Genomic DNA, 19,734 nt, shown 5'->3' on the forward strand with positions numbered 1-19,734 from the left:
CCCTATCTGGGGAGCTCAGCACAGCTCAGGATGAAAACACAGAGTGTGCCCATGCCTGACTCTGCTCACAGGGCGTGCCAACGTGCTCAGGGACGTTCCAGCACAGGGCACTGAATGTATTGTTTCTTTATTTTCTGCACTGTCAGACTGTACCAGTGATTTGGAGAGCGACAAGCCTTCCAGCCTGCTGGTTGGCCAAAGCCAAGAAGAAGGAGTTGTGCTCCTGTTCTCAGCTGAGGAGCTGCAGTGCTGGGTCATTCTGCACCTCTGCTCCTGACACAAAGGGTCCAAGTGATGCAGGACTGGGTGTTGTTAGAGTCATAGAATCACAGAATGGTTAAGGTTGGAAGGGACCTTCAAGATTATCAGGTTCTGACCTCCCTGCATGGGCAGGGACACCTCCCACCAGCCCAGGCTGCTCCAAGCCCCATCCAACCTGCCCTTCAACACTGCCAGGGATGGGGCAGCCACAGCTTCCCTGGGCAACCTGGGCCAGGCTCTCCCCACCCTCACACTCCAGAATTCCCTCCTCATGTCTCACCTCAATCTCCCTCCTCCAGTTTTCATCCATCCCCCCTTGTCCTCTCCCTCCCTGCCCTTGTCCAAAGTCCGTCCCAAGCTTTCCTCCAGGCCCCCCATTAGCCATGGCTCAGGCATGTTTCAATTGCACCTCAAGGCAAACCCACCTGCCAGCCAGAGGAGGATGGCACCTGAGAGCCTTGGCTTTTGCATGCCCTCCCAACCATGGCTGGTTGTGGTGGCAACCAGCCCCGTGCTGCAGCCCCACTGCAGCTGCCCAGGCATCAGCCCAGACCGCGCAGCACTTGTGGGAGGAAAAGGAGGCTGCTTAATTCCCAGGATTAAATCACTTGCAGATGTTGGAATCCCATATTACACTGGCTGCAGAATGCACAGGCAGACCACAAATGCTGCCGCAGACCAGATCACCCACTTAGTAAACACCATCAAACTCCCCATAAACCCAAGGCAACATCCCGTTTTTTTTTTCTGGAAGATGCCAGAGCTTCTCCAGACACTCACATGCACAGCCCTGGTTGGCATTCCCAGCTAAAAGGGGCCAGATGACCTGTGCTGAGAGCAACTCCTGCCAGGTGAAAAGAAGAAATAGAGGAGGGACGTCTCCTCTGTTTGAAGCCACCACCTGCACCAAGAGGACTGAGAGGTTCACCTCCGTGCCAAACCACACCTGGTCCTTCACCTAAAGACCTTTTTGCCCTGGTCTCAAGTGACATTCAGCACCTTCCAACAGCTCTGGTGCATGTGGAGCTCACCTTTAATTCCTAGGACCTGCACACTGCTTATCTGTATCCCTGCCAACGTTCTACCTGCTGCACCACCAACCACCCCGGCCAAGCCAGCAAGCAGAAGAGCAGCCTCACCTCTCTCCACCTTGCTCCAGCACTGCTCGAGACATAGACGTTGGTTTTCCTTGCCATGTTCTTGCCAACAGACCCTAGGAGAACAGGAGTCACCATTTTTCTTGAGGAATGCAAAGCAACTGCTTAAAATTAAGCCAGACACCTCTAAACTATTTTTGCCTGTGAACAAAATGATGACTGAGGAGTTGATTTTTCACCAATCCCTTCAGAAGCAAATATTTTAAAGACTATTACAAGTTTTGAAAGCAGCTGGGGGGAAAAAAAAAACAAACCTATGGCTACAAACATGATCAAACAACACGTGTAAAGTGTTGTCTTCAGTAAAAGACCAAGGCAAACAGGAATTTCTGCATGTTCAAGACACCCTCCACGAGGACAGTGGCAGGAAAGAGGAAGAGAATGAAGCAGGTGAAGGTTTCTCACATCCCTGTGCTGCAGCGAAAGGCACACGTGGGAATTGCTGCGGGGGGACGGCAGCAGAGAAAGGACAGCAAAATGCACCAGTGAGTTGCATCTTTGTAACCTGCACGTGCAAACTAGAGGCTGCCAAGTTCCTCCTGTCCTGACAACAACCATCTGTGAGAAGGAAGGTGGGTACCGGTGGCGATGATCAGTCCCGGCGCCGACTCCTTGGAGAGGATGGGCATCCTGCGCAGCTGGAAGTTGAGCAGCTGGCTCAGGCGCTGGGCCAGGTGGAGAGAGCAGCCCTGGGAGAGCTGGAAGAGCAACCAGAGCAGCATTAACCCTCCATCCTACAATCACAGAATGGTTAAGGTTGGAAGGGACCTTCAAGATTATCAGGTTCTGACCCCCCTGCATGGGCAGGGACACCTCCCACCAGCCCAGGTTGCTCCAAGCCCCATCCAACCTGCCCTTCAACACTGCCAGGGATGGGGCAGCCACAGCTTCCCTGGGCAACCTGGGCCAGGCTCTCACCACCCTCACACTCCAGAATTCCCTCCTCATGTCTCACCTCAAGCTCCCTCTTCCAGTTTTCATCCCTTCCCCCTTGTCTTCTCCCTCCCTGCCCTTGTCCCAAGTCCCTCCCCAGCTTTCCTGGAGCCCCTTCAGGCACTGGAAGGTGCTCTAAGGTCTCCCTGGAGCCTTCTCTTCTCCAGGCTGAACACCCCAACTCTCCCAGCCTGCCTCCAGAGCTGCATCCTGTGCTCGCCTGTGCCACATCAGCCTCTTTCACAGGGGGGCTTCCCCCTGCCCCTTCCCAGCCCATCCTACCTGGCAGTCGATCTGCTCCCCGTAGCGTGTCTGGGCCGGGGGCTGCAGCAGCTCCCAGGTGCCCCCCTTGTCGAAGGTGATGACCGAGCGCATGTTCTCCTCGCTGAAGGAGCCGTTGATCAGCGTGGCGATGTAGACCCCCCGCACGCCCTCCACCCGGTGGAAGTCAGCAAAGGGCTCGTTGGCAAAATACCTGGGGGGAAAGTTGGAAATGCAGGGGGATCAGTCAGTCACCGCCTCCCTGGGGCTGGGGGGACAGGCAAGTCAGGGGATGGGAGCAACGCTTTGATCTCACACAGCCAAAGACTCCAGCAGTTTGGCTGATGTTCTCACGTTCTGCAGCCCAGAATAAGGGCACATCCCATATTACCTGACTAAGGTGTCACTTCCAGCTCCGCCCGGACTGTAGTAGAGCACGTTTTCTAAAGAGAGGGAGAACTTGAGGCCTTCTGCCTCTGAGATGTAGAGGTTGGTGCGGTTGTTATCGTGGCTGACACACACAAACACCTGGTCCTCCGAGGCATCGGCAACATAATATTCCTTTGGGATGTAAGTGACAGGAGAGCTGGCTTCACAACGTGGACATACAGGCAGGGTTTATGGACAGGCTGGTGTCATGGTTTCCCTGACCTAGCTGAAGCTCATTCTTCCCTCCACCTGTTTGTATTTTTTCCACTTGGCAAGTATCTTCCCATCGCTTTTTCTCTTTTGTGTTTCTCCTCCAGCAATCACTCCCCTCCACCCTGTGCCAACCCTGCCTGTCCCCCTGGACCTCCTCTGCCTGCAGAGAAGATGGATGCTCCAGGCCATGCTGGTGGACCCAGCAAGTGATCAGCAACCAAGCACCCCATGCCACGAGAAGGGGTAAGGTCCCCAAAAGCAGAGGCAAAGCAGTGAGCACTGAGATCAGCCCCTCTCTGGGTGTCTGGGCTCTGCTGCCAGGCTCCATCACCTGTGCTGGAGGAAGTCAGTGACTGTCTCTTTCCAGACAGCCTTGTCCTCAGGACCCTGCTGGCCTGCACAGGGCTCCTGGTTTAGTGGGAGGGTTCCCCGCTCATGGCAGGGGGGTTGGAACTAGATGATCTTTAAGGTCCCTTCGAATCTTAATGATTTTATGACTCTATGATTCCAGAGGCAAGAATCAGCAGAACAAAGTGGAAACCACGAGATCATCCTAATGTGAACTTTTCCTCAGCCAAATCCCCCCGAGCAGGGTCATACGAGGTCCCTTCCCAGCTCCAACTCCCACAGTGTCTGGTGGAACAGAGGGAACTGCTGTTGACATCTGAAGGCGTCCTTGGCAAAGCAGGGAGAGAGAGGAGGTCTTGTCAGAAAGCACCACTTACCTTAATTGGATGCTTGGTGACGAACTGTGCCACGCGCATCGGCTTGCGGTTGAAGGACACCCAGAGCTGGGCTGAAGGTGGCTCAGAGCTGCCTTGCAAACGCTGCGGCAGAGCAGAGGGACACAGAGTGAGGAGCAGCTCTCACCCCCAGAATCACCTTCATCTCCAGCTGTGGCAGAAAGGCAGACTGGGGCAAGACCAGGAACCATGTGCCTGGGACTTGAGCCTCCCTGTGTGCAGGCAAAGCGTGGAAGCTGCCCAGGACTGGTGTACATCCATTCCCCAGCACAGATTAGGGGTTGACCTGCCTGAAAGGAGCTCTGTGAAGAAGGACCTTGGAGTCCTGACGGACAACAAGTCATCCTTGGGACGACAATGTGCCCTTTTGGCCAAGAAGGACAGTGGTATCCTGGAGTGTAATAAGAAGAATGTGTCCAGCAGGTCGAGGGAGGTCATCATCTCCTCTCCTCTGCCCTGGTGAGACCACATCTAGAGTACTGTGACCAGTTCTGGGTTCCCCAGTTCAAGAGTGACTGAGATATACTAGAGAAAGCCCAATGGTGGGCTACAGGGATGAGTAAGGGACTGGAACACCTCTCTGATGAGGAAAGGCTGAGAGACGTGGAAGGATGGGTGTCAAGAAAAGTGACCCAGTCTCTTTTCAGTGGTGCCCTGGGATAGGACAAGAGGAAACGGACACAGACTGGAAGGTAGGGGCAAGAAGGCTGGTTTTAATTCCTCTTTCCGCAGCAGTCTGTCCTTTCCTTCCTATTTTTGACAATTTGTACAAAATGAAAGCCACTAGCACGAAGCCAAAATAGCAAAATAAAGCCCAGAAAAGCTGGGGGCAACCTATTCCATCTGGGATGCCAACGGGAAGAACCTAAACCCAGATTTAGGCTCCAAAAATAAGCGTCCTGGTTTTTCCCAAGGCTCTGTATCACTAAGCAACCATTCCTCCCCCAGAACCGAGCTGGAGTCCTGGCTGCCTCTGCCACCCAACCTGTCCCCTCCTAGTGCTGCTCCTGTTGTGGCCAAGGTTTGATGGAAGTGCCCCAATCCAGAGCTGGGGATATAATTCCCAAATCAGGGGTTTGCAGCCAGGCCAGTCGCTTTCCCAGTCTGTGTGTTTCCCATTGGTCTTTGCCTCAGTGTGGAACTGAGGTGATTTTAATGCTGTTTGGTGTAACAGCAGCCAGTAGAGCTGCAGGAGAAGGGGTGGTGGTGGCTCCTGTGACCTCTAAGCCCTCCAGAAGAAGAAACAACTCGGAAGAACCCCCAGCTTAAGGTCACGCTCGGAAAGATCCCGACTCAACCCCGCCTCATGCTTTCAGGAATCTGCCCCCCAAGCCTGGTGGCTGCTCAGCAGGGACACAGATCCCCCCCTTGTGTTTCACCCAACACCAACAGACAAGCCTAGATAAAATCTCCTGCGAACCACAGCTGGCTTCAGATCAGGCCTAGTGCCAAGGGGATGGGCCCTAAGACTTCCAAGCTGTGCTACCTGCGAAAGAAGACTTCTGAGAAACTGAAAGTGCTCTGCAAACATGTCCCCTGCCAGCACCGGACACCACTGCAGCCACTTGGGTGGCCGGAGGGGACATGCTCACCACTTGCTTCTTAGGAAGCCCTGCAAGGCTTTGCACGGAGTCACCCCTAAATGGCAAAGGTTGCTTGATGAAACAGACTTGATGGCAGCAGTGGCGGGGGAGGAAAGCATCTTCTAAAAAGAAAATTGCTCCTTAAATCCTGGAAGGAACAGGACGCGACCGCTCTGGTGGTGTGTCTCTGATTGTTAGGAAAGGACTTGTCCTCAGAGGAAGCACAGATGCTTTCCAGCCTCCTCTCAGGTTTGTCTGAAACTAGCCAAGAGCTGCCAGAAGTACAGGTGCAGAGGGACCAACAAGCTGCTTTTCACTCACCGCTCCCTCTTTTCTCAGGGAGGCAAACAGAAAGCCCAGTTTTCTTTCCAGGCTGGAGCCCATTAGGCTACTTGGACCTAGTCCATGGTTGATGGTAATCCTCTCTGACAAGCAGCCTCCTAACCAGCGAGCTGCTGAGCCACATCCCCCTTCCCCTGCCACCCCCACCCCGCCAGCCTTCCCAGCCATCCTGTGGTTTTTTCCCCCCCGAGTCCCAGCACTTCCCAGGCTGACTGACCTACTTCTGCGCAGCCCAGTGGTGCACAGCTCCTGTGATACTCACCACCGACTTGGTTGCAAACATGTATTTGTCCCTCAGCTGGAAGTCTTCAACGTCTTCCAGGATTATTTCTTTGTTTTCTCTGCTCTGAAAGAAGTCGGTGCTGCGAATGACAGTGGAAGCCCCCGAAGGCTCGTGCCGCTCGATGTACACGGTGTCTGGTTTGTCATAGGGCTCAACTCCCCTGGGAAGGACAGAAAAGAGGAGGTGATGGTGTTATCTCTGCACTCGCAGGGCAAGGCAGAAGGCAGCACAACACCCAGGTGTGATACGTACCAAGAAAAGGACTTCACGTGTTCCTGAATCATTATCCAGGTCTGGCCGAAATCATCTGATTTCCAGAGCTGCAACGAGAAAGGGAAGAGCTGCCAGTGGAACTGGGCAACCACACAGACCCAGTCCTACAAGATGCCCAAACTCAGGCAGCAAAGGCAGGACAGACAAAGCTGTGAAGTGTTTTGATGATTTCTCTTCTTCTGGCAGCTGCCTGGAGCAGCAGCAGCAACCTTCCCAGCTGCAGGAGAATAACCCAAACAGGAAAAAACTTGTCCTTTAGTCTCCTACCAGAAGGATTTTCCACTGTCTGTTGATCCACCTGCTTTTATGCTAACTCAGAATTATCATAATCAGAATAATAGAATCAGAGAATGGTTTGGGTTGGAAGGGACCTGAAAGATCACCTAGATCCAACCCCCCTGCATGGGCAGGGACACCTCCCACCAGCCCAGGCTGCTCCAAGCCCCATCCAACCTGCCCTTCAACACTGCCAGGGATGGGGCAGCCACAGCTTCCCTGGGCAACCTGGGCCAGGCTCTCACCACCCTCACACTCCAGAATTTCCTCCTCATGTCTCACCTCAATCTCCCCTCTTCAAGAGGCAAAACACACAGCTCAGGTGCCACCATAATGCTTGGAAAAATAAAAGGGCAGGTTGGATGGGGCTTGGAGCACCCTGGTCTCGTGGGAGGTGTCCCTGCCCATGCAGGGGGGTTGGATCTAGATGATCTTTAAGATCCTTTCCAACCCAAAACATTCTGTGATTCTTTTCTTTGCAGCTACACAGACACAGCAGCCCTCCCGGGGAAGGTACCACCCTACCTGAAGGTGCTGTAAGTATTTACAATCTTCACCCAGTAGCTCCAAGGGAGGGGGGAGGGGTCAGAAATAGACAATAATTTGTTTTCCAGAAGCAATTTATTATTCAAGACCCAAAGCCAAACCACAAGCCTGCATGAAATGCTGCAGAGGTCAGTCCTGCCAGAGCTCTGCGGCCAGTTACGACCGCAACCGCCGGGGAGATCGATACGATCCAGGAGCAGCAGGGATGAAGGACCAGTATAAATGAAGGAAAAGGAAAAGGTATTTAAGGTGGTCATCCTTCAGGTACTATATCCTCACCACCCCAGAGGTCAGAAACCAGATGGACCTGTAGGGAAAGGGGTGTCCTGGGCACTTTAGGACAGTTCGACATGCAGCAATCTGAGAGCAGACACCCTGGCTGGTCCAAGCACAAGCCCATGTGGTGATGGAAGGAGGCAGGGTGGCTCTGGACATGCTGGGAGGGCTGTGGGGCACCTAACACCACCAGGGAAATGCCACAGCAGGGGAGAGGCAGGAATCTGGAGACAGGAATCTGGTCCTTCTGTCTAAGCAGAAGCACTCACCTGTTTTTTAGGATGTGACCTGTCGAAACCCAAGAGGAGGTTGGGGTTCCTGCTGTGCAGGAGGAGATCTGCTGCTCTGAAGGGAATTGAGAAGCCCTGGATACTGTTGCAGAAGTCGGTGGTGATCCAGAGGTATGGGACGAAGGCATCCACAAAGATATACTGGGAAGACAGGGACCAAGAAGGAAGAAGAAAAGCAGGCAGTCAGAGCCCAGGAGTCTCAGGCTGGCAGTAAGTAGGGCGCACATCTCAGGGGAGCCTTTGGGAGGGCAAACTCTGGAGAAGAGGACTTTTCTTGTCCCAGCTGCCTCCTCTCCTGCTACACTGATGCTCCCGAGCACTGCAGAGCTGTACAGGAGTTAAGTGCAGCATGTCCTCATGTCCCACCTCTGCCCAGGGACCCCCAGGATGGTCCAAGGGGCTCTGCCAGGAAGAGAGAGGTCTGGGCAAAAACTGCCCTGTCCCTTCCTGCTGCAGCAGCATCTCCCATATGAGAGCTTGCCCTGTGCAAAGGCAGGTACTCAGTGTGGCCCACAGATGTGGGCTGGGGTGGCCACACACCCAGGTCCCCTGTCCAGGTCCCCAGGTCCACACAGGAGCCCTGCTGGGGCTGGTTGCTCCATCCTCACCCTCTTGTTGTCAGCCGGGCTGTGGTAGAACTGGGCAATGGCCACCTCACTGCTGTTCCCTGCACCAAAGCTGAACTTCTCTGAAATCTTCTTAAAACTCTTCCCATAGTCATATGAAACGTACACCTGCAAAGGAGAAGCCTCAGTGTGAGGAGCACAAAGCTCTGCTTTCCCTTCTGACAGATTTAGTCACAACTCAGAAAACTGCAGGGGGGAAAGCCTTGCAGATTGCCCAATGCAGCCTTCCCAGGGCTGGAAGCTGTGGGACAGCACAGGGAGTAGCAAATACTGGGTTTTGTGCCTTTGTTCTCAAGACTCATGGGCTTTTCTTTCATCTTCCCAGCCCAGGAGAGCAAGACAGGCTGTAGCTCAGCAGCCACCACCACCTCGCTGGCCACCAAAGGCACCCCAGGACAACGCCAGTCTGCAGTACTTACATCACTGCTCTTGGGACCCAGCAAAGACAGGCTGTCTCTGGCCAAGGCCACGATCACGTTGCTCTTCTCTCCTGCCCAGTGAACAACCATCTGATTGTGGGAATCGTTGAGGCTGACCTGCAATGCCAAGGAAGACCCTGAGCCACAGCCTCGCCGCCGGGACAGTCAGGGAGCAAACACCCACTCCTTCCACCCCTCCAGTGTGAGGAAACTCATCCAAACCAGGGGCAGAAGGTAAGCAGCCCAGAAGGCAAAGAGCAGAGGGCCACTGTGTCTCAGGGTCTTGAGCCCTCCGAGGGGGCTGGTGGGCGTGCTTGGAGCAAGCTCAGCTCCAGCTCAGAGTGCTAAAATGCAGCGGGGCAGCCCACAGTTCTTGGGTGTGCTGAGGGCTTTCATCTTCCCACCAGCATTTTCCAAGGTTCCTGTGCCTTCATCCAGCTCCCACCTCTCCTGCAGTCTCATTTAAAGCCCCCTCCCCATTTAAAGCACAGCCAAGAAACCAGTGCCTGCTCAGCATGACGGGTTACGCAGTCAGTGCCACCGTGTACTGAGGCCACCACGGCGAGGAATTCGATCCCTCTCTGCAAGCCACCAAACAGTTAAAGACAAGGCTTCCCTGGGGGGTGATGTTCAAGCATGACCCCACACAAGGCAGCATCTCTCCTGAACATGTTGACAAATTGTCTGTGCCTGAAGGGGTTAGTGTTCCTTTTATTCCTCCTCGGAGAAACAGGATTCGGGGGATGGTGAGAACGAAAAGTAAAACCAAGGACTGAGAAGTGATTTCAAATCCAGGCTGACCAGGCAAAGGGCTAGAGGGAAGGAGTCACCTGTCTACAAACAGTTTGTTCTGTGCCCAAAAAGATGCTCTGCTTTCCAAATTAAATGCAGTTGTAGGCAATGCCACTATCCCCTGGGTGTGTGCTGTACCTGGCAGTGCTGGAGCTCCCCAGGATCAGTGAGGAGCATTACCTGGGGTTAGGGGGCTGGTTTAGCCTCCACCCGTGACTGCCAAATGAAATGCTAGGAAAAACAAGGTCTTTACTCTGGAAAGGGGGAGGGCAAGTGAAACAGAAGCCCTCAAATCCCTCTTATGCAATAGGCTCATGCAAGGAGTAAAAAAAATACATTGAAAACCTGCCGGGGGTGGAGGGGAGGTTAGTGAACAAGCCCCTGGGGCCAGTATCTCCAGCTGCAACCCTGCCTGCCTGGCCAGAGACCCCCCTCCAAGCCAAGCAGACCATGCTGGAGCACCCAGAGAGCAAAGACAGCAGAGATTTAGGTCAGGCAGCAGCTACAGAGCAAGGCAGGAGCAGCCTTGTGAACCCGCTGGGAAAAAAAAAAGGAAGCGGCGCTGTTTGAGGATGCAGGGAAACAGGGCGGAGAAGGAGGAATTGCTGATGCCCGCTGAGACAGTCCCCAGACAGCCTCAGGTCTGAAATCCAGAGCAGCTCTGCCCTCCCTTCCTTTAAAATCAGAATAACCCCATCTAAGTCTCCTGCATCTATACTAGTTGTTTTGAGTGCAGGTTTCTGGGGCTGCCAGCTGTGCCGGGCTGAGGTGGCTGGTTTCAAAGGGTCGGGTTTATCAGCCTGGCTGGGGTTCTGCTGCTGTTTGGAGGGGAGGGGGACAGTGAGAGGCAGGCTGGAGCTGTGCATGCAGAGCCAGAAGGCTCTGCCTCCCTTCCCTGGAAAGGCTCTTCCAGAGGGAGATCTGCCTGCTCCCCCCAAGGAAAGCTGAAGTCTAGCTGGGCCAGACCTGCCCTGTGCACCCTCCTCCCCAGGTTCCCTCAGCCAAGAGGGCTCTACTACAGCTTTTTCTCCCGTGGGCCAAAAGTGACTGTGAGCCCCAAAGAGACCCTCCTCAGGGTAGGGAGGCCTGGGGACAAGGAGTGATGCCCGAAGACTAGGGGCACCATGGCTGGGTTTGGGGGAGCCAGCTGAGCCTGGCTCCTCCTGCAGCAGCATCTCAGCTTCAGGAGCCCCACAGGTTTGTCCCTGCCAGTTCCAGGTGTGGGAGGGCACAACCTGTGTCTGAGCAGCCCTGCTCCAGCCCCTCTGAGTTTTGTGGGACCCGGATGGCTCAGGGGAGGAACAAACAGGACTCTGAGTCTTTGCTGTCCAGATAGACCCCAGGTGAACAGCACCTCATGGACTGGGATGTTTCCATGAAATAGATTTGCAATAAGGTTGTTTATTATCCCTGACACAAGTAACCCTTTCCTGCTTGCTGGGACAAGGCTCCTTTGGCAGGATTTCACAGCATCTCCCACCTCCCCCAACAGGGGAAACCTTCCCCAGGTTTAACATCTAAACAGGCAATGCCTGGTGCCTAATGGAAACAGCACTTAGTTTAAATTCCACTTAATGGGGAAGTGTTTTGGTCTTTGCCAAGTGATTAAGTGTATATGAAATATGCATGAAATTCTAATTTGTCCTCCTAATATGCGAGGTGCCAAATGAAGTCCAGGAGGGGAGAACTGGAGCCAAGACATAGTGGAGGCTGCTTGTAGCTCTAGTTGATGTAGTTAATGCTGCTAGCTTTGCTCACACTATATATTCTTTTTTGCTAACAGGGCTTTCCAAGGAACAAATCCCTTGCAGAAACAGAGCAAGAAGACAGCCCTGGGAGCTGCTGTCCTGTGGGAGAATGTCCCAGAGAAGGTAGGAGCTCCCACCTGGCTCAAGGGGAGCAGCTGAAGCCTGGGTGGGGGGAATGTTGTTGGGATGCATGGTGCTGTGCTGAGTGAAGTGTCCCATCCCAAGGTGAGGATGGGTGGGGATGAGCAGACCCCACTGTGCGAGGTGCAGTGCTGAGGTCCTCCAGCTCCCGGGGCTGGGGAAAAGGCCCTGGTCCTGTATTCCTCAGCACCCACAACACCAAAGTGCTAGCTCTACTTTCCAATCACATCCTTCTTGGTTGCTTGTGCCCAGAACTGAGAGGCTGGGGCAGGGCTGTGGTTGCCAAGCTCAGCAGAGGTAGCTCAGCCCGCACAGGAGACAAACTGCAGCGTCAGCAAAAGCCCTGGGCTCCAAAATGGTGCAGGCTTGCCAGGAGATGGGGGGACTCTGGTGTGGGCACCTCATATGGCTGCAGGCAGGCTGGCCAGCCCTATCCCAGGCCTTTCCTCACTGAAGGACTCTAAATCCCAGCAGCTGAGCCAGCAGGGAGGCTGAGCTGCTCTGCATAGGAAGGGTAAGTTCCTCGTGCAGAAATCACACCACGCATGGTGAGGAACTGCAGGCAGAAACCCTGTGTGCCTGCTGAGCTGCAAGAGTGCACAACACCCACACACAGTGGCAACTGTTGGGACAGCTCTAGGGGCTATTTTGGTGCTGAGGGAGCTTAGGAACAAGCTGTGTGCATCGGTGAGGTTGCTCAGGCAGGAATCACGATGCTCTGGCTCTAGGACTCAGACCTCAGCTCTGACCAGGAGACAATGTGGTGCAGCTGCTCGGGGGCTGAGGCTCAGCACTGGCAAACTGGGGCTGTGCTGAAAAAAAAGGCTCGTAGGGATCATTTGTGTTCCCCACTCTGGTTAGGGAACTGAAGATGGGATGCCTCCAAACAAATGTAGACATCTCTGAGCAGTTAACATGTTATTACCATGGCTCGATCAATGAGGGTATTGGGGAGCAAACAGGCCTGTGCAGCTTTGAGTGGTTGCTAAACCCCTCAGAGGTTTGCTGGCAGCTCAGATCTTGGCTGGAAGGCTGTCAGATGTTTGCAGAAGAGGAAGTGGCTAAATGTTTTGTACCTGTGAGTCAGGGGGAATGGGAGTGGGGTTAAAGAGAGCTATAGCTAAAAGGGTTCAGAAGCAACGCTGATGCTCGGTCAGCACAGGGCCTTAAGGCAAAGGTGCTCTCACTGCTCTCCTCGTCCTTCCAGCTTGCTGGAAGCTGCAGTGGACAAGTGCTGGGCTCTTGTCTGCATTTCCTCTGCCTCCCCCTGGCAAGGCTTACGCAAGAGCCCAGCATCATGGCTGAGTGTCATGGGCAGCCACTGCGTTCCCGGCACGCTGCGTTCCCTCTGCTCTCCCACTAAAGCTTCATTACTGCACCTTCTGCTCTGCTCCCCAGCATCTGTTTGTAGCCCTGCCATGATATTTTGAAACACAGCCTGTGCCTGCTGTAGCGCTGCTTGTGGCTTGGACTGAAAATGCTGGGGTCTGAAATCATTGATATGAAACACGGGTGACTCATTTCAGAGAGTGCCGTGCCCGTGTTAATTCTGTTAATGCTGAAATCATCTGCTTGCAGAGCTGTTTGCTCTCTGCTACCACCAACAGAGCTCTCTGTTAGACTGTTGTTTCTAGAAGAAAGGAAAAGGGTGAGGAAGGGGAAGACCAGGGTTGAGACAGAGCCCTGTTTGCCCCAGAAATAAGTGGGTCTCAGCGAGAAGGTCCTGGTGAGGGTGTCTCTGAATTGATGGAAGGGGAACAGGGTTGATGGGGAATGGACGTTGCCCTGGCCAGTTGGGATGAGCACTGATGACAATCATGGAATCATTAAGGTTGGAAAAGACCTTCAAGATCATCAAGTCCAACCATCAACCCTACACCCCCGTGACCACTAAACCATCTCCCAAAACACCACATCTACACACTTTTTCAACACATCCAGGGACGCTGCCTCCACCACCTCCCTGGGCAGCCTGTTCCAAGGCCTCATCACTCTTCCAGTGAAGAAATTTTTCCTTATATCCAGTCTGAACCTCCCCTGTAAGTGAGGCATGGAGAGGGCTGCAGGGAAGGTCTGAAGTGCTGCTGGTGAAGCAGTGCCTGTGAAGCATCCCATGACAGCTACAGAAAGCTCCAGGGATGCCCCTGGGACACCACCACGCTTGCTTAGTCCAACAGCAGGACCTGTGAGGAATGTGCCGAAGGGGAAACAAGAAATATAAACACAAATACCCTTCCCAGCCACTGTGGTGCCAGGAACTGTGTGGCTTCCAGGGACTGGCAAGCTCTGGTGCAAAAGGAAGTGCCCAGGAGCAGGGAACCACCTCAGGCCAGGAAAGGGGCACGGTACCCATCCCCTGGCAGCCACAGCGACGAGGAGGGGTATCTGCCAACACAAGGAAGGAAGAAAAGGATGAGGATTCCTGGATCCCACAGCCAGCCCTCTGCTGGGATGTGCTGCCACCACCCAGGGCACCTCCAGAAGGCTGAAGTCTAATCTGGGAAGGTCTCTGCTAGGCTGGCAAACTAGGTCAAAATTAAGTACAGTTCAATTCCACACAGCGTGGTTGAGGTGTCTGCTCGTGTGGCTGGATGGCATTTCCCCTGAGAAGCACTTCCCTGTCTTCTCTGAAGGAAGAAAGGCCCTTTGCCAGTTTGCAGGTTGTGAGGGCAGGGAGCTAAGGTGGGCTCCCTACCCAGGATGTGCTAATGGCTTCAGCAGAAGAAAGGCTTCAGCTCTTCAGCTCAGGCACTACACTGACCGTGCACTAGCAGTGGTTTAGGGTGGTGTTCATCAGTGGCCACCACTCTAGTGAGGGGAGGGGGCTCTTCTGTCAGGGAATGCTTTGCTTGCTTGGTACTCTGCAAGTGCACTGTGCCCCAGAGATAGAGGTGGTAACACCTCCTGCACAAAGTCATCACAGTGGTGTTATGTTAATGGGAGATAAAATCTTCTTGGCTGTCTTGAAAACGGGAGCTGCCAGCGGGGTAGATAAGATGTCTTGGCTTAAGGCAAAGGTTTCTTCTGAGTTGTGTGCTTCTGGGGGAGGTTTTGGATAAGCCCTTTCCAAAGAAGGGAAAGGGATGCCCGCAGATAACTGTTAGACCTGGCTGTGAGTGCTGGCAGCCCAGCAGTGTAAATGCTGTCCATAACTGTGACCCTCTCTCTTGCCTCTCAGGACAGCAGAGCCCGGCCTCCTGCTCCAGAACAGCAGCCTGTTCCAGTGGGAGGTGTCCCTGACCATGCAGGGGAGTTGGAACTTGATAACCTATAAGGTCCCTTCCAACCAGAAAAATTCTGTGATTCTCCTCACCGTCTGCCACAGCTACAACATGACACTCGTGGGACAGAAGACACTATGTCCCAGCAAGCAGGTAGGAGGCCAAAATGGCTCCTTTTCTTTTCCTTGTTCATTGTGCTAAGCAAAGTCCTTGCAAGAGATGTGGTTTGTGGCTGGTTTTCCCCCACGAGGGGTCAGGATTTGTGTAGGATGGTGCTGATGCCCTCTGGAAATGTAGAACCCTGGAGCTGAGCACCTGCATCCAGGTCTGAGTAGGGATGTGTAGGGAAGAGCAGGGAGATGCCGAGGGACAGGAGGGTGACCTGCAGATGAGCCAGCACCTTGGTAGCCAGGGGCTCAGGCTGGAAGAGGAGGGCAGGGTGCAGTGATGTGATGGCCAGAAGGGGCTCAGGCAGTGCTGCCAGCCCGGGGGCGGGGGGTGCAGGCAGCAGTTGTCTTGCCCTGGGGATGCTTTTCTGCGTCACTGGTGTCCTAGAAAAGACCTGTCACGTGTCAGTGCCTGCTTGGGAATGGTCTGCCCATTGTCATGCTCACCAGGAGTCTCAGAGAGGTGAGGAACCAAGCAAGGGAACAAAACCCACCCTGTCTCGGAGCTGACAGTCTCCACAGTCATGCATTTGGTCTCTTGCAAGGTTGCTGGTGCTTCGGAGCCAGAAAAGCCAGGAAAGAGCCATGACAGCACAGGGGTTTAGGCTAATGGTGTTTTTTTTGTTGAGGTTCCTAAAAAGTTTCGCTGTAGCCACACGTGCAAGGTGGGGAGGATCCGGGTGAGGAGCCCAAGCCATGTTTTGTGCTTCTGTCTTTGGTGTCTGTGGCAAGAGGGCTCTGAGCCTGTTGGTGATGGCGCCGACTAAGCTGGGTTTGGCTCCCAAGGAGCCACAAGGGGTTTGGACTTTATTCCCTCCTCACTTCCAGCCAGGATGACACATCCCTCCCTCTCGCTCCAGTCCCCTGGCACGTCACCTGTGGCAGCGACAGCACCCACCTCCTGTGCCACGCTTTCCTTCCCCTCTGAGCTGAGCCTGGGCTCTCTGCTGTCCCACAGGGCTGTGTTGGGAAGCCAGGGAAAAAGCAGGGAGTTTCAGGGCCTCAGCCAGTGTGTGGCATATGGCTGAGTGACCTGCCAAAGGCATGGGAGCAGGATGTGTCCCAGATAAGGGACAGCAGCCACATGGCACTAGGCTGCTCGGTCCAAGCAGTCCCTTATGATGATGGCCCTGAGAGAGAGAGAGTCGCTTTTTGCACTCTACTGTTTTCTGTTGGGATTGGAGGAGCACCAGAGACCCAGGGAAGGGGGACACATGGGGATGATTAGGTGCTTGTGACAAGCACCGTGTTACACAGCTTGCTGGCTTCATAAATCTGTGCAGTATCTGTAACGGAGCCGAGGACACCTGGGCTCCCTCTCATCCCTTTTATTAAGGCAGATCCTGATTTAAAGCACAGTAGTGAGTGCTTGGGAGAACTCAGAACTGCTATTTACTGTCAATAAACCCTCCTCGTGTGCTCTGGCAGGGGGGTTGGACTCGATGATCTCCAGAGATCCTTTCCAACCCCTACCATTCTGTGATTGATTCTGTGGTGACAAGAAGAACCTGGCCTTTAGAATTTGTGTGTCCTGACACAAAGCAGCAGAAGGGTCAGGTTTTGTACCCTAGCCTGAAACTATCCACCAGCAAGAGTGGCTCCATTCCCCTGGCAGAGCTGAAGGCAATGAGGAAAGACCCAACAGTGGCAAACATTGTTGAACTTGCCCTGCTTCCTTCCCCTTCCAGATCACACTAGGGTTACCACACCCTCTTAGATGTGCCACTGCACGTCCAGGCAACAGAGGCTGCTCCTGCCAAAGCAGCTCTACCTGACCCGGGCAGGTGGCTGAGATAAAAGCCATGGGGAGACAAAAGGGAAAGTGCTGCAAATGTCTGCCTGTAGATGAGAGACAAGTGTGTTGTGTTTTTTTCTTTTCTCTTTTTTTCTAAAATGGGGTAGCTGCGTTATGCTAAAAACAGCCAAATGGTGAGGAGGTAGAGGCGAAGCAGATTTTCAAGGGGAGTAGGAACAGCTTTTCCTGTCCTCTAAATGGAGGAAGGAGAGCTGGGGTTTAGGAGCAGCACCAGCCCCTCGTCTGCCCCTCTAGCAGCAGTTCTGCCTCGTGGCTCCATCTTTCTCATCCTACAAGTGGCAAAAAGGGGACACAACAGGGCACTGAGAAGGCACAGCTCTGAATGCAGATGTTGCTGAAGCCTTGGTGCCTCCCCTCGAGCCTTGTCTCTCCGTGGGCTGGTCCTCCCTCACTCCTCCAGTGGCCCTTTGGGCAGCTGATGGGACACGGGCAGCATAAGCAAAGAGGGTCAAGTGAGCAACTTGGTGCATTCTAGCCTGTGGATAGTTAAAATACGAAGTAGACTCCTGAAGGCTGAAGCTTTCCATAGCAGGCACCCAGGCTGCATTTCCTCACCAGCCCTTGAAGTGATGGTTGTCTGAAGAAGGGGAGGTGAGAGGGAGCCTTGTTGGTCCTGGCTGCAAGTTTTGCCAGCCAGTCGAGCCCAAGCAGGGATACTTTCAGAAACAGCAGCTTCTATGTTTTTTTTTGTAATGATGAACTCCTCTTCCCACTCCTTTCAAGGAGCAGTGGGGGCTGGATCAGAAATGCAGAGATGAGCTTTTCTCTGGGAGAAGGGGACAACTGGCAATCCCTTGTACCAGGGGTCACCTTCCTCTGCCTCGCTGCTGAGCCTAGAAATGTTCATCACGAGCACAGAAACGTTCCACACGGGCATCTCTAGGTGATGGAGCTGCTGCCTGAGCTGGGGAACCAGCGGAGAGGACAACCTGGCTCAGCTCACTAAGTGCACGTCCTCGGCCACCCCGCCGCTCCTCCTGCTGGAAAGGAACCCGCGAGTACCCAGCGCAAACCCGAGGGTGCCACTCGCTCGAGATGGCTCGGGGTGAACCGGGGGGGGAGGAGGCAAGGGCTGCAGGCAGAGGCCAGCAGCACCGCACAGCGAGACGCCTGCTGCTCGGAACGGGGCAAGTCGCCGGCAGCCAACGAGACATCTTTGGATGTCGCGGGGGGCTGCTCGGCCAGCCAGCCCCCCTGCATCCTGCCCCAAACCGCCTGGTTTTTTGCACCCCCCTCCGCCGCCACCGACCCTTTCCCGCCGGGCGCTGCGAGTGCCCAGGGGATGATGCGAGTGCCCAGGGGATGATGCGGGTGCCCCGGGGATGATGCGAGTGCCCAGGGGATGATGCGGGTGCCCAGGGGATGATGCGAGTGCCCAGGGGATGATGCGAGTGCCCCGGGGATGATGCGGGTGCCCAGGGGATGATGCGGGTGCCCAGGGGATGATGCGAGTGCCCAGGGGATGATGCGGGTGCCCCGGGGATGATGCGGGTGCCCCGGGGATGATGCGCCCACCCGAGCCGCTCGAACCCCAGCAGGCGCGGAAGTTCTTTTCCGAGCAGCAAGTGTGTGCAGCATCCCCCCCTCCCCACCACCACGACCCCCCTCTTCTCCCCATTCCACCCCTACCCCCCCCCCCCCCCCACTATCGCAGCAGACCCGCGGGGGCTGCAGCGTGTCGCGCTGTCGCCGAGGCCCACGCGTGGCACCAGCACCGGGGATGAGCGGCTGTGAGCGGGGCTGGGGGCAGCGCTGCCGTCCCCCGGGACCCCCTTCCCTGTGTGCGTGTGTGTGTGTGCGTGTCCCACAAAGCGCTCGCCGCAACTGCCGGTCTCGGGGGGGAGGGGAGCGCTCCGCGGGGTGATGTAACGCGGTATTTTGGGGGGGGGGATGATGATGATGATGATGTGCCGAGGCCACAGCGGACACCCCCTGCCCACCCCCCCCCCCCCGCAACCTCGGCTCACCTGTCCGTACACCTGGATGGGCTCCGGCGGGCGCGGCGCAGCGCGGAGGCTCCGGGGGGGCTCAGCGGGCGGAGGGGCGCGGAGGAGCAGCGCGGAGCGGCCGCCCGCAGCCCCCCGGCTCCCCGCAGCCCCCCGGCTCCCCGCAGCCCCCCGGCTCCCCGCCGCCAGCAGCAGCAGCAGCAGCAGCAGCGGCAGGAGGGGCAAGAGGAGGCGGCGACGGGGGAGCGGGGCGGCCCGGCGAACCCCGCCGCTCTTCGGCGTCGCCATCTTCGTGCGGCCGGGGCCGGGCCGAGGCGTGCGGGGCCGGGCCGAGGCGTGCGGGGCCGGGCCGAGGCGTGCGGGGCCGGGCGGAGCGGAGCGGGGCCGGGCAGGGCGGATCGCCGCGCCGCCGCCCGGAGAGAATGTGCAATGGCCAGCCGCGCCGCTCCGCACCCCCCCCCAGCTCCTCACCCCTCCCCAGCCCCGCACCCCTCCCCCAGCTCCGCACCCCCCCCCAGCTCCTCACCCCTCCCCAGCCCCGCACCCCTCCCCCAGCTCCGCACCCCCCCCAGCTCCTCAACCCCTCCCCCAGTTCCGCACCCCCTCCCCCAGTTCCGCACCGTCCCCAGCTCCGCACCCTCCCCAGCTCCGCATCCCCCCCCAGCTCCGCACCCATCCCAGCCCCGAATCCCCCCCCCAGCTCCGCACCCATCCCAGCCCCCCATTCCCCCCCAGCTCCGCATCCCCCCCGCAGCTCCGCATCCCTCCCCAGCTCCGTACCCCCTCCCCCAGCTCCGCACCCCTCCCCAGCCCCGCACCCCCCCCAGCTCCGCATCCCTCCCCCCGCATCCCACCCTCGCTCCCCTCCTGGGGTGCTCGGGGGTCCCCCCCACCCCTTTCCCTTTTCTTTTTCCAAGTCGATTTCTAACCGGTGCCTCTGGTAGCTCTGGCAGTTGGTGACATGGTTGAGCATCAGGAAGGTGGACCAGGGC

At 55.9% G+C, this 19,734-nt stretch overlaps 1 protein-coding gene across 2 annotated transcripts in view; it reads right to left on the minus strand.

The window, feature by feature from the left end:
* The window catches only part of SORL1 (sortilin related receptor 1), a 53,293-nt gene extending 34,414 nt beyond the window's left edge, over window positions 1-18,879 (minus strand). The window contains exons 1-11 of one of the 2 annotated variants that reach the window (XM_051638640.1): window positions 18,764-18,879; window positions 8,912-9,028; window positions 8,475-8,600; window positions 7,846-8,007; window positions 6,458-6,525; window positions 6,185-6,365; window positions 3,980-4,081; window positions 3,004-3,173; window positions 2,634-2,826; window positions 1,999-2,116; window positions 1,401-1,474 (exon numbers count right to left, since the gene is read on the minus strand). In XM_051638640.1, the coding sequence (XP_051494600.1) occupies window positions 1,401-1,474; window positions 1,999-2,116; window positions 2,634-2,826; window positions 3,004-3,173; window positions 3,980-4,081; window positions 6,185-6,365; window positions 6,458-6,525; window positions 7,846-8,007; window positions 8,475-8,600; window positions 8,912-9,001 (1,284 nt within the window). In that variant the 5' untranslated portion in view covers window positions 9,002-9,028; window positions 18,764-18,879. The remainder of the gene's footprint in view (window positions 1-1,400; window positions 1,475-1,998; window positions 2,117-2,633; window positions 2,827-3,003; window positions 3,174-3,979; window positions 4,082-6,184; window positions 6,366-6,457; window positions 6,526-7,845; window positions 8,008-8,474; window positions 8,601-8,911; window positions 9,029-18,763) is intronic. The other variant, XM_051638641.1, reaches the window with a different exon arrangement.
* Window positions 18,880-19,734: the final 855 nt, after the last annotated feature.

The sequence above is a fragment of the Apus apus genome, chromosome 22 (genome assembly GCF_020740795.1).
Source record: "Apus apus isolate bApuApu2 chromosome 22, bApuApu2.pri.cur, whole genome shotgun sequence".
NCBI lineage: Eukaryota > Metazoa > Chordata > Aves > Apodiformes > Apodidae > Apus > Apus apus.